The 14,004-nt window shown below is 40.3% G+C and overlaps 1 protein-coding gene across 2 annotated transcripts in view; it reads left to right on the top strand.

The window, feature by feature from the left end:
• AOAH (acyloxyacyl hydrolase) overlaps nucleotides 1-14,004 on the top strand; it is a 177,656-nt gene that overhangs the window by 148,285 nt on the left and 15,367 nt on the right. For both annotated transcript variants that reach the window (XM_054692470.1, XM_037510299.2), the window contains exon 17: nucleotides 2,338-2,510. In XM_054692470.1, coding sequence (XP_054548445.1) covers nucleotides 2,338-2,510 — 173 coding nt within the window. The remainder of the gene's footprint in view (nucleotides 1-2,337; nucleotides 2,511-14,004) is intronic.

Below are 14,004 nucleotides of genomic sequence, written 5' to 3'. Positions count from 1 at the left end.
GTTCAGGGGCCTCCCCTGGTGGTGCAGCGGTTGAGCGCTGGGCTGCAAAGCTGCCCGCAGCCTTTACAGCACCGGTTCGAAATTCCAGCCGCCAGCGAGGGTCCCACATGGCGCACAGACCTCTCCTGCTGCCTGCTGCTCCCCTCAGCAGTGTACATCGGTCCTTCTGCCTGTTCTGCTTCCCACTCTGGCTCTGGTGAATTCTCTCATCCTCCCATGCTTCTGACTGTACCCAGTGCTTGTATAAATAAATAATTAAATATTTAAAAAAAAAAAAAAGTTAAGGTTAGGTTCAACTCAACCTTTGACTGATATCAGAAATATTCTAGCTGTTTCCCAAAACACTGGGACCCTTTGGTTTCTAAAATATTACTGCTAAGTCCCCTGAAAATCCACTAGAAGAGAAAGAATACACAGATCAATATGGTACTGTGGATTTTTCAGAGCATATCAGAAGGCACTTGCTGTGGCTCTATCAGGTGACCTGTCACTAAAACTGTTTGCCCTTGACTGAACTAAGAATTTGTTAATTTTGCTATGTGCATTAAAGAAATTCTTGTCAACACACATTTGCAAGTTATGTAACTGTCCACAATATATCAAAGATGCCTGAGAAATGTTCCATTAGCAACATCAAGTCTTCCATTTCTATTTCACTTAGTAATTAACCATTTGGGTTATGCTTGCTTAAATTACAGGATGCCTTTTCCTAAATATGAATTAGCTCAAATTCTTCATTGTTTGTTAATATGATGTGTTACAGTAATTGATTTACATATATTAAACCATCCTTGCATCCCTGGCATAAATACCACTTAATCATGTTGTAAAATCCTGGTGATATACTGCTGAATTCTATTTGCTAGTATTTTTCTGAATATTTTTACATGGATGTTCATCTGGGATATTGGTCTATAATCTTCTTTTCTTGCACTGTCTTTGTTTCATATCAGTATTAGAGTATTGCTACCTCCATAATCACATGGACTTCTTCCCTATGTGTGCATTTATGCATACTCTACTTTTCTTATAAGGATGCTAGGCTTTGTAGTAGCAGTTAGTAAAAGGTCTCCTTTTAACCCAAAATAACCTCATCTTTACTAATTATACCTGCAAAGACCTTATTTCCACATTCTACTGATGCCTTGCCACCCATGACAGGATCATTAGGTAAATTTCTGAAGCTTTAAGGACTCGAAATAGAAAACAACTTATAGCATTATTCCACTTATGTTAACAACAGGCAATTTAGAGCCTAAAGAGTAGATGAAAACCTTTGAGAATTCTGTACTTTCCTCACAGGTTAATGCAGGATTGTCTCTTAATGCAAATTTAATGTGTTCCTGAAAGTCTATACAAAAGTCACTGTTCAAAAAATGTATATATAACAGACATATGTCAGTTCACTTACATTTTCATCTTTGTCTGAAATTCTTTTATTTATGCCTATGCTCTTATAACTACTTTTCAGAACTTTCCTTTTCCTTTTTAAACTAACTTTTATGAAATAAGTAGAGAAAATGTATTTAAAACCTCAAATTTCCTTTATAGAACACAAACACTACTATACAGAGAAACACAGTGATGTAAAATGAAATTGCCTACTGGCAGATATTATCTTGGGGGTGTATTCTGAAATAGCAGTTAGTCAACTTTTATGAATATAAAAGTTCAAAATCAGTGTAGAAAGGACAGATAGAATGTGAACACATAATGTCACTTCATTTATCAGTGAAATTTTACTTCCCAAACTAGATATATGTGAAAAGTTTTAAAGACCAAAATTGCAGACCTTAAAGTATCAAATATCAGACTCCTTCAAGAGCAATATCAGACTCTTTCAATCCCATCCTATCCATGTACATCAGTTAGGATAATTTAGTTTATGTTGCAGAAACAAATACCCTCTAAAATCTTAGTAATGTGAAGCAATAGACATTTAATTCTCACTCACACTACATGTCTATCAGGGATCGCCATGGAGTTCTATCCTAGGAACCATAGTGGTGAAGCAACTGTTATCTAGAACACTACACTGAGAAGACCATTGCAGATTCATTGCAGATCCATGGCAAAACAAGCATTCTACAGGCTCTCATACCAGCAAACATGATACATGTCACTTTTGTTCATATGTCATTGGCCAGATCAGTCACAAAGCCAACCTCAAGGGAGTCAGGAAGCCAGGAATATTTTGCAAGTACTACCAATAACCACTATGTATTTGTGTGTGTGTGTATGTGTGTGCACACGCAGTGGAGGAAAGGGGGAGTATCTTGCATTTGCCCACATAAATCCTTATAATGTACTGATATTTTCTGTTCCTTTCACCAACAGGAAGATTGACCCAGTCCCAGGAATGACCACTCCTGAGAAATTTTACTCCAAAGTGATGCAGACACTGAAGTATTTAAATGCCCACCTGCCAAATGGCAGTCATGTTATTTTATATGGCTTACCAGATGGAAGATTTCTCTGGAATAACTTGCACAACAGATATCATCCTCTTGGTATTAGTTTATAAATATTTTACTCAATATTTTTACTCTTTAACAATGTCAGTGTATGTTCAAATATAAGTAGTTCAAACTACAGAGGAATACTTAAAATGCCATCACAGCATATGGGTCTGAAATGAAGAAAGTAAGAGCTGCAGGTGCAAGATCTACGAGTCAGTATCCAAAGGTAGGGAGAACCAGGTCCAAAGCCAGAAAGAACAGAAGTGTTTAATGAAGAATTAGGACAAATAGAAAGGTAAGAGTTGAAAACAGGAAACTCCTTTAACAATAGATGAAATCTCAAAAGAGCTGATGAAGCTGAAACAGGAGGTAAAGGAAGCGATGTCTCTAGAACATCAGTGGTGAGTGCCCCCTGGTGGCCCGTTAGAATTCTGTAGAACTTGGTTCTGCAGTGTGTTTGCGCTCTGCTCCTATAGTCTCTTAGTGTCTTTGGTGCTGAAATACTTTTTAAAAACTTTTACAGTACTTTAAAAGAAAAAAAACTTTTCATAACATCTCTAGTCTTCCAAATGTTCTAGAAACGTTGTAAAAGTTGTCATAATTCACATTAGGAAAGACTACCATGCTGACCCTAAAAAGGAGATAGATGAAACAGATGTTTTTATTAATTCTATTTTATAAATGAAAAATTGAGCCTCAGAGAGGTTAAGTTGTTTGCCAAATGTTGCCTTGATCACTGTATATGTAATCTTGGTGTAGCATGTTCTTCTTTCTGTGTTTCAGGGAAAGAATGCCCTTTCAAAAAATAATTAGTAAGAGCCTACTATGTGCCAGGAATTATTCTAGGCACTGAATAACTAGAAGTGAACACAATAGTCACAAATTTCTGCCAATATCAGGCCTATATTCCAGCAGGAGAAAGACTCCAAACGCATTTCAAAGGATAATGAGTGTAATGGGAGAAAATTAAGTAGGAAAGCAAGCAGGGAGTTGTGGTCTCAGTCCTCTCTGACAGGCATCTTCAAGGACAGGCCAGGGTACCTTCCCCCAGTCCCATAGTTCCCCCAGTGCCAGCCTCTCATGGAAAGGGGCAGCCAGTTTCCTGATATTGCCAACACCAACTCCTTCAACCAAAAAATGCCAAAATGTGCTGGAGGTTCAGGTAATTTCTTATGAGTCAGGTGAGCAATTCAGAAAGGGAAGACTTGAAACTCAGTGCCCACCACTGGGGGTGGAGGTGGATGCTTTTCCTTGTATATGTAATTTCTCTGCATCTTCTCATTCTCCTCCATGATACTCCTGCATTGGAAGTTCTACCCTTGCCCACATGAAAAAGACTAGAGACTTTTAACCAGTTCTTAAAGGGCTCTGAGACCAGCATGATAGGGAGTTGGGTACACAATGGAACACACCCATTTTAGGTCACCCATCTGGAGGATGAAGTTCATTTGTCATAAATGTTATTATTGTACAAACATAACACCGTCCAGCCTTGCACGAGGAAAACACATTTCCCTGTTCTCTCAATTTTGACCCTGCCCCTTAAAAATAAAATGTGACCAAACAGAGGAGATATCGACTCCATTCTGGGCTACTAGAACACAAAAAAGGACAACCACTCTGCTGAGGTTGCCTCTTCAATTCATTGGGTATGAAAGTTGCAGTTCCCCCAATCAATGTTTTTAGATTCTTTTTTTTTTTTAATAATAAATTTTATTTTTATATTCCCCATACAATTGCAAACGCCCCATTCTGACCCCAATCCTTCCCCTCCCGGCCCCCACCCACCAAAAAGTGTCTCTGGTTCATAGTTTTTTGTTGATTTTGATTTTCACTTTCTTATATTCATTTTCCTGGTCCCTTATTTAAGTTTTCTAGATTCCTGATATGAGTGAGACCATCCGGTATTTTTCTTTTTCTTTTTGGCTTATTTCGCTGAGCATGATCCCTTCCAGCACCATCCATGTTGCTGCAAATTGCATGTGTTTATCTTTTTTGAATGCTGAGTAATGTTCCATGGTATATATGTACCACATCTTCTTGATCCAGTCATCTATTTTTGGGCATTTGGGCTGTTTCCAAAGCTTAGCTATTGTAAACAGTGCTGCTATAAACATAGGGGTGCAGGTGCTCTTTGGAATTGATGTTTCTGTGTCCTTTGGGTAAATACCTAGGAGTGGAATTGCTGGATCATATGGAAGCTCTATGTTTAGTAGGTCCAGAAATCTCCACACAGCTCTCCACAGTGGTTGGACCAGTTTGCACTCCCACCAACAGTGCAGAAGAGTTCCTTTTTCTCCACACCCTCGCCAACATTTGTTGTTGCTAGTTTTTTTAATATGTGCCATTCTCGCTGGTGTGAGATGGTATCTCATGGTAGTTTTCATTTGCATTTCCCTGATTACAAGTGATATTGAACATTTTTTCATATGTCTGTTGGCCATTTGCATTTCCTCTTCAGAGAAGTTTCTTTTTAGCTCTTCTGCCCATTTTTTGACTGGATTATTTTCTTTGTTGTTGCTGAGTCTCATCAGCTCTTTGCAGATTTTTGTGATCAGTCCTTTATCATTAGTGTTGGGTGCAAAAATGTTCTCCCAGTTGGTGGGGTTTCTCTTTGTTTTTGTTATTGTCTCTTTTGCTGTGCAGAAGCTCTTTAATTTGATGTAGTCCCAGCTGTTTATCTTTGCCTTCACTATCACTGCTTTGGGTGATGTGTCTGTAAAGATGTCTTTGATGTGCAAATCACGTAGTGTTTCGCCTATATTTCCTTCTATGTATTTTATGGTTTCAGGTCTTATGTCTAGTTCTTTAATCCATTTTGAGTTGATTTTTGTGTATGGTGTGAGGTAGTGGTCAAGCTTCATTCTTTTGCATGTAGCGACCCAGTTTTCCCAGCACCATTTATTGAACAAACTTTCTTTGCTCCAATGCATAGTCTTTGCTCCTTTGTCAAAGATTAGTTGACCATAAATCTGTGGGTTTATTTCTGGATTTTCTATTCGATTCCATTGGTCTGTATGTCTGTTCTTGTTCCAATACCATGCAGTTTTGATGATTATGGCTTTGTAGTATAGTTTGAAGTCTGGGAGTGTGATGCCTCCATTTCCTTCTTTTTTTTTCAGTAGAGCTTTGGCTATTCGGGGTTTTTGGTGATTCCATATGAATTTCATCAATAATTGTTCTATTTCTTTGAAGAATGCCATTGAGATTTTGATTGGAATAGCATTGAATCTGTATATTGCTTTTGGTAGGATGGCCATTTTAATAATGTTTATTCTTCCAATCCATGAGCAGGGGATGTCTTTCCATTTCTTTGTGTCTTCTTCTATTTCTTTTAACAGTGTTTTATAGTTTTCTTTGTATAGGTCCTTTACCTCTTTTGTTAGATTTATTCCCAAATATTTGATTTTTTTTGTTTCAATAATAAAAGGGATGGTTTTTTTGATTTCTTCTTCTTCAGATTTATTGTTTGTGTATAAGAAGGCTACTGACTTTTGCGTGTTGATTTTGTATCCTGCCACTTTACTGAACTGACCGATGAGTTGAATTAGTTTTTCTGTGGAGATTTTGGGGTTCTCTATGTATATTATCATATCATCTGCAAATAGTGATAGTTTGACTTCTTCTTTCCCTATTTGGATTCCTTGGATGTCTTTCTCTTGTCTTATTGCTCTGGCTAGGACTTCCAGTATTATATTGAAAAGCAGTGGTGAGAGTGGACATCCTTGTCTTGTTCCAGATCTTAATGGAATTGCTTTCAGCTTTTCACCATTGAGAATGATACTGGCTGTTGGCTTGTCATAGATGGCCTTTATGATGTTGAGGTATGTTCCTTGTATCCCAAGAATTTCAAGGGCTTTTATCATGAATGGGTGTTGCACTTTGTCGAAAGCTTTCTCAGCATCTATTGATATTATCATATGGTTTTTATATTTCTTTTTGTTGATGTGTTGAATAACGTTGATTGATTTTCGGATGTTAAACCATCCTTGTGCCCCTGGAATGAATCCAACTTGGTCGTGGTGAATTATCTTATGGATACATTGTTGGATTCTGATAGCTAAAATTTTATTGAGGATTTTTGCATCAGTGTTCATTAGGGAGATTGGCCTATAGTTTTCCTTTTTTGTGTTGTCCTTATTCGGTTTTGGTATTAGTGTAATATTGGCTTCATAGAACGTGTTTGGTATTGTCCCTTCCTTCTCAATTTTTTGGAAGAGTTTGTGAAGGATAGGCACTAATTCGTCTCTGAATGTTTGGTAGAATTCATTTGTAAATCCATCAGGTCCTGGGCTTTTGTTTTTGGGGAGGTTTTTGATTACCATTTCAATTTCGCTGCTTGTAATTGGTCTGTTTAGGTGTTCTATTTCTTCTTTATCTAGCTTTGGGTGATTGTAGAGTTGTAGGAATTTGTCCATCTCCTCTAGATTGTTGAACTTGTTTCCATATAACTGTTCATAGTAGTTACTGATTATTCTTTTGATTTCTGCTGTGTCCGTTGTGATTTCTCCTCTTTCATTTATGATCCTGTGTATTTGTGCTTTCTCCCTTTTTTCCTTTGTGAGCCTGGCTAGGGGTTTGTCTATTTTATTTATTTTTTCAAAGAACCAGCTCTTGGTTTCATTGATCTTTTGGATTGTTTTTTTAGTTTCAATTTCATTTATTTCTGCTTTGGTTTTTATTATTTCTTTTCTTCTACTGGTATTGGGGTTTTTTTTGTTGTTCTTTTTCTAGATCTTTGAGCTTCGAGATTAGGTTGTTTCTTTGAGTTCTTTCTTGTTTTTTTATGTGAGCTTCTATTGCTATATATTTTCTTCTTATTACTGCTTTTGCTGCATCCCATACATTTAGGATATTGGTGTCCTCCTTGTCATTCAATTCAAAGAATTTTTTAATTTCTTCTTTGATATCCTCGTTAGTCCAGTGGTCTTCAAGTAGTGTGGTTTTTAATCTCCATGAGGTAGGATAGTTCCTTGCCTTCTTTTTATGATTTATTTCTAGTTTGATGCCTTCGTGGTCAGAAAAGATGGTTGGTATGATTTCAATCTTGGTGTATCTGTTGATGTTTGTCTTGTGCCCCAGTATGTGATCGATCCTGGAGAATGATCCGTGTGCGCTTGAGAAAAATGTGTACTCCGTTTTTTTTGGGTTTAGTGTTCTATAGATGTCTGTTAAGCCCAAATGCTCTAGGTCCTTATTTAGAGCTTTAGTTTCTTTACTTATTTTTTGTCTTGTTGATCTATCCATTGCTGATAGTGGTGTGTTGAAGTCTCCCACTACGTATGTGTTTTCTCTGATGTCTGTTTTCAGAGAGGACAACAGTTGTCTGATATATTTTGGTGCTCTTTCGTTTGGTGAGTATATGTTAATGAGTGTTATTTCTTCTTGAAGTATTGTCCCCTTAATCATAATGTAGTGACCATTGGGGTCTCTTTTTATTTTTTTGAGTTTGAAGTCTGTTTTATCTGATATAAGTATAGCTGTTCCTGCTTTCTTTTTTGGCCCATTTGCTTGTAGGATTGTTTTCCATCCTTTGACTTTGAGCCTACTTTTATCTTTTGTAGCTAAATGTGTTTCCTGGAGACAGCAAAAGGTTGGGTTTTGTTTCTTAATCCAGGCTGCAACTCTGTGTCTTTTTATTGAAGAGTTTAGTCCATTTACATTTAGAGTTAATATTGATATGTTAGCATCTGTATTTGCCATTATGTTTGTCTTTCCTTTGATTTTATTTATTTATTCTTTTAATAACTTTTTTTTTTTTTGGTCTTCTTTCGTTGTTATTCGTCCCTCTGAGGTTCTGGCTTTAGGATTCCTTGTAGTATTTTTTGGAGTGGGGGTTTAGTCGTAATGAAATTCCGGAGTTTCTCTTTGTCTGGGAAGGTCCATATTCTTTCTTCAAAGAGGAAGGAGAGCTTTGCGGGATAGAGTATTCTTGGTTGGCATCTGTTTTCTTGAAGTCTGTTGACTATGTCCCTCCACTCTCTCCTTGCCCGTAGTGTTTCTTCAGAGAAGTCTGATGTCAGCCTGATTGGTTTTCCTTTGAATGTTATCTGTTTCTTCCTCTTGTCAGCTTCATTATTTTTTCCTTGTCCTGGATTCTTGGGAGCTTTACTATTATGTGTCTTGCTGTGTTTTTCCTTTCGTCGTGGAAGTTTGGTGTTCTTCTTGCTTCTTGTATATCAATTTTCAGCTCCTTCTTCGCATTTGGGAAGTTCTCTTCAATTATCTCCTGGAATATTTTCTCTGTTCCTACATCTCTCTCCTCTCCTTCTGGAATTCCTATAACTCTTATATTTCCTTTCCTCATGGAGTCAGATAGTTCCCGAAGTCTTTCTTCATTCTTTTTCCTTCGTACTTCTCTTTCCTTTTCTGTTTTGGTTCTTTTTATTTCTGTGTCTTCAAGAGTACTTATTCGTTCTTCCATTTCATCTATTCTGCTTTCATTGCTTTTCCCAGAGTTCTTTAGTTCCTCCATTAATTCTTTGATCTCCTGCATTTCTTTTACTTCCCTCTTTAGGGACTCTATTTCCTTCTTCTGATCTATCACTTTTTTAAACATGGCAATTTTAAATTCTCTTTCTGGAAGGCTCAGAAGTTCTTCCAAGTTGCTGTCGTTGCAATCTGGGGAGTGGTTTTCTTTTTGTGGTGTGCTTCTTTTCTGAGGCGTTGTTAGGTTGCGTGTGGTTCTTCTACTCCCTACTGTCTGTTTTCTAATTTGTCGTATGCATTGGGACACTGTGTTGCTCAGACTGACTGGCATCTTGGGTGAACTTCTCCGCTCCCCTCTGGCTCTTCCAGGAGCCATCTCTGTCTTCTGGGGGAGCTTTCTGCTGGTTTTATGCAGTTTTTACTGAAGAAATGTCCCTGTTCTAAAATGGCGAAGCGGGATGCAGTCCCTGTGCCTCCGGTTTCAGGCACACTCTTCTGCGCCCCCGGTCTGCCCCGGACGTGGGTGCCTGCTCCCTCTGTGGGCTCAGACTGCTGGTCGGAAGGGGCCTGGCGTGGGGTGGGCTAACTTCCCGGCTGGCCACTGGGTCCTCCAGAAGCCTTCTGCCCTTTTCAAGCAGTCTTAAGAAATTTCCTGTTCTATGGGGTGTTAGTGACTTTTTTTTCCTGGTCGCTAGGTGGCGCCAGAGATCTCTCCTCTTGTCCTTGGGGGGCTGTTTTTCGCCTCCCCCCACCCCGTGGGACAGGGAACAGAGCGGGAATGGTAGGGTAAACCTCAACAGCTTTGGGGTGCTGTGTCTGCCTTGTGCCCCACTGTCGTGGAGAACCCACGCCCCGAATTTTCGTGCCCCGGGTCTCAGTTCAAAGCCCTCAGGTCCAGGACGCGGGCTGTAGCCCAGTTCAGTGGCGCGGGAATGGCGCCTTTTGCACCCCGCTCCCGTGCCTGGGCGCCTGGTTCCTGCTTTCTCAGGGAGGGACCTTCACCTCAGTGAGGACCTCCGCGCATCTCCCCGCAAGCCTAGGTCGCAGGCGCGGGGACCTGGGCAGCCGCGATCCGCGCGCCAAGCGCGCCACTTTTCCGCGCAAGCTTACCGGCAGCCCGGGCTGTGTGCGCGTCTCCGGGGGTCTTTGTTCTTCTCTAATGGCGCCCAGAGCCGTTCACTCACCGCGGCGAATCCTGCAGGGTTCGCCTCAGCTCCCATTCACGGGGCGTGGTGGCTGCACACTCACAGTCCCGCTTGCTGCGTCGTTTGTTCTTGTTGGTCGTTTTGGTTTGTTGTTTTCCTCCTCTCTGTCGGTCGGAGAGTGCCCACTCTGTGGGAGGGAGAGGGGAGCCTGTTTTTAGATTCTTAAATTTCTCCTACACTAGGAAATATGTGGGGTAGGGAAGTTGAGGGCAGGGGACATATGCTATCAATTTACTCCATCATACCACTTGACTTTGGGTTTTCTGACTTCAAATCCCATTCTCTTTCCATAAACTCCTTAGATGATCTACATAAATTCAGATATGCCGCATAATTCACTTCACTCAACCATAATATGTAATCATGATGCCACCAGGCATTTTGGAAGGAAGCAGAAAAGGGAATTGTGGATTCTTTAGGGCAATGGTTCTCATCTGGGGACAACCCACATACTCCCATCACAACAGGAAAGCAGGTGCTACTAGGATCTAGTGAGTAGAGTCCAGGGATATTCCTAAGCACCCAACATTGTACAGGGAAGCCACCCATATCCAAGAACATCAATACATCATGCTTGAGAGAGCCTGCTTAAAGTTTTGCTTTGTCTTCCTTACATGGTCTCTCTCTTCAGTCACTACCAGTGTGCTAGAATTTCACAACCAGGAAAAGGAAAGAAAATTTCACAGCACAAATACACTCTGTACAAACAACCCTAGTTTTCAAAAAATCCAATTAGGGAAAAAGTTAAAACCATCTAAAATTTTTTTAATATTTTAAGTTATTATTCCTATCCTAAATTATCACTGCTGCCTGGTTGTCATGGTAAATAAATTACAAACTCCTCAAAGAAGCCTCAGGGTTCATCCAAAAGAGACCAGAGAAGTAGGTAGGATGTGCCCAGCTTTCCTATTCCTCCTTTGGCAGGCTCATTACTCACATCAGATGAGAGGTTTTAAAACAGAGCTTCTTCCCTCACCTTGTATCTGTTTTGCTTTACTCCAAATCCAACAGATATGAGCCAGAAGGGAGTAAGGGTAATACTAACCAACCTCAGGGTTTAGTTGTTCTGCCTAGGTTAGAGTACAACCCACCTTAATATATAGTCAGGCACCAAGTCTGATTGTCAGGATACTGTGCTAAATGTTGTATGAAGCAAATAAAGGGTTTAGCCTAGAATTTATTTTTAGTCTAGAAACATGCTGATAACCTCTAAACTCCACAATAGCTATCCCTTAAGGACCAGGAAAGAGGTCAGTGAGCAGAAGGGGTTGGAGAACCACTGAGTCAGTGATACTTTCTCAGTTGCCTCAGAGGGACAGGTAGGAACTCAGCTAAATATACAGCAAAGAACAGGTTAAATGCCACAGCACCAGATCAGCAGGTAATGGAGATTCAGAGCAGAACAGATTCCCAGCACACTCCTATCAGGATGGAAAGAGAAAAGAAAACCCCCCAGCCTCTCTCCTCTTAGCTATGTCTGTGAGTTACTGACCAGCAGTACCTGGTTGCCAAAAACTGGGGCAGGCCCAGGTTCCACCAGTAATTCAAATTCCTGGTGAGACTGTCTTTTTAGAGGATTACCAAAGATTAAGTTTCAAATATTAGAATTTTACTTACATAGATCTTTTTAGAAAGGTCAAACTTGACCAAGGAGGTATTCTGTCAGTTACAGTAAATGAGGAAAGCAATGATCCCATAAATATGTCTGAGATGCCCACTATGTGCTTTAGAGATAAAGATGATGGCAAGATGGAGTTCATCACCAGTTTCCTCCCTGTCTGAATTAACATGGTTTTCCTAAGATTGGATACATTCAGATGGTAATTCATGGAGGTGTGACTGATTTTTGTTGACACCAAATTTCCATGGCACCTAAAATTTTAAAGACGATACAAGCATTAAATAAATGCCAGAGATCCTGACCTAAAGAACTTACAAATGACTGAAACGCAAGTTGCTGTTACAGCCAAGCTGGGGTAGAACATGCCTCTTTATCTTTAAGGGGAACCTGTGGCACCACTGGGCCAGCCCACTACCTGCCTTACACACACAAACACACACAGATACTCAGTCCTGATAATTCCTGGTCAGTGTGGGACAGTCCTCCTGCCTGGTCCTACACATTCTTGGCCAGATTTCTTCACGAGATTCCCTACTCTCCCTATCAGAGAGTCTCAGACACCATCTTTTTATAGGTATGACCTCTAGGGAGGATCAGTCTTTATATTAGGACTCATCAATATGCAAAAGTACTACTAAAGTAACAATGATTAAAACGTAATACCCAAAAAGAAAGCATAAGTGGCCAACTGACAGTGCCAATGGGGGAAAATACTGTAAAGTCTATTTTCCGTCTTTTCTTTCTTTAAACCATAAGCTCATCAAAGCCCATTTCAAACACTTCCCACCAGCCCCAAAGTCACCCTACCCTTTAACAAGCAGAAGAGAAATCAACTTTTCACACCTTTCCCAGTTGTCTTCTAAATATACCTAATGTGCCCTTATCCTATTCAGCAGACCTACCTACTCCCATTAAGGAATTTTCCTCTATCAGCCTGGTCCCTTTAAAGCCAGAGTCAGAAGGGTAGAGAGATATAGGGGAAAGGGACAAGGCTTAGGAGAAGGACCAGAACAAGGACATGCTTTGTGGTCTATTCCTAAGGTGGCTGGTGGAAAAAGCCCCCTAATAAGGCAGGATGGAAAAAGACTCTGACCAGATTTAACCCTCAAGGTCAGTGCACAGATGCATTCCCAGTATCCAAAGGAGAACAAACTACTGCCCCTTGGATATCAGAGCAATCCAGGCTTGTAGGTGGGAAAGAGTAACACAGGAGTGTTATTTTGGTTCAGTCAGGGGTTTCACCTCCCCTGTCCTTGGAAGACCTCAGCCAATGGGCAGAGTAAAGAAAGAGGCCTCTTCTCAGGAAGAGGGAACTTGTCAGGGCCAAGCATAGTGTTATTCCCACTATGATGCTTATTGTTCATTATAAGTTCCTGGGCCCAATCAAGAAACAAGGTGGTAGAGGGTAGGCTGCAGATGGAGGGGATGAAGGCAACCCCAGCAAAGGGCAAGAGCCAAGTTATTAGGGTATGTAGAGGACAAAGGTGAGGGGTAGAGACTGGAGTGTCAGTCACTGAGCTGGGCTAGGCCAAGACGGACAGGTCTACATATCAAATGGAGACAAATTGCCAAACATACATAAAGAGAGAGAGAGAAAGAAGGAAAGAAGCTTTAGTGGTAGAAAGCAGATTCTGGGTAAAGATGGAAATAAGGACTCCATGTTGAACTTGACATGAAAACAAAGACAATGGCTTGGGATTCATCCAAATGTGAAGATACAGACACCATTGGAGAACAACAAAGGCCCAGCTGCCATTGTGATTTTAATGGCAATAATAAGAGAGTGGTTTTCCAGTCTTGGGATTCACACACCCACACAGAGAGATAATATTTTTCCTGTATGACAAGAAAATTGAATCTATCTTTCAGTCTAACTGATCTGAGGTATAAGTGAAAAATAAGACAGTGTTCCATCACCTTCAATCTTTTTCTTCGCTCTGTGATAGGTCCTATTATTTTCCCTTATTTTTTCAAGCGTGCGAGAAGTGTTAATGTATAGGACATCAGTCATTCACCCCTGAGATTTGTGAGATTCTGAATTTTGTGTCTCAGTCACAGCATGAAAGTTGAATTGCCACTCAGTGTGGATATTCTGGAAGGGGGCTGGGGAGAGAGGGGAGGCATGTGAGAAGAGAAAAAAATACTACCCACAGACTTGCTCTATAGCTGATATTTGGAAAGGCTCTAGCTGAACTTGCATTTGGTACTTATCGCTTTTATTTCAGTCTCTTTATCCTGCACCAAAAAATGTAGAGCATGTCTACTAATTAGTACTAAAATGCAGTATCCC

This window comes from Talpa occidentalis, unplaced genomic scaffold (genome assembly GCF_014898055.3).
Source record: "Talpa occidentalis isolate TD23 unplaced genomic scaffold, MPIMG_talOcc4v2.1, whole genome shotgun sequence".
Lineage (NCBI taxonomy): Eukaryota > Metazoa > Chordata > Mammalia > Eulipotyphla > Talpidae > Talpa > Talpa occidentalis.
Note: the sequence above shows the minus strand (reverse complement) of the source record. Positions and strands in the feature narration are given on the sequence as shown.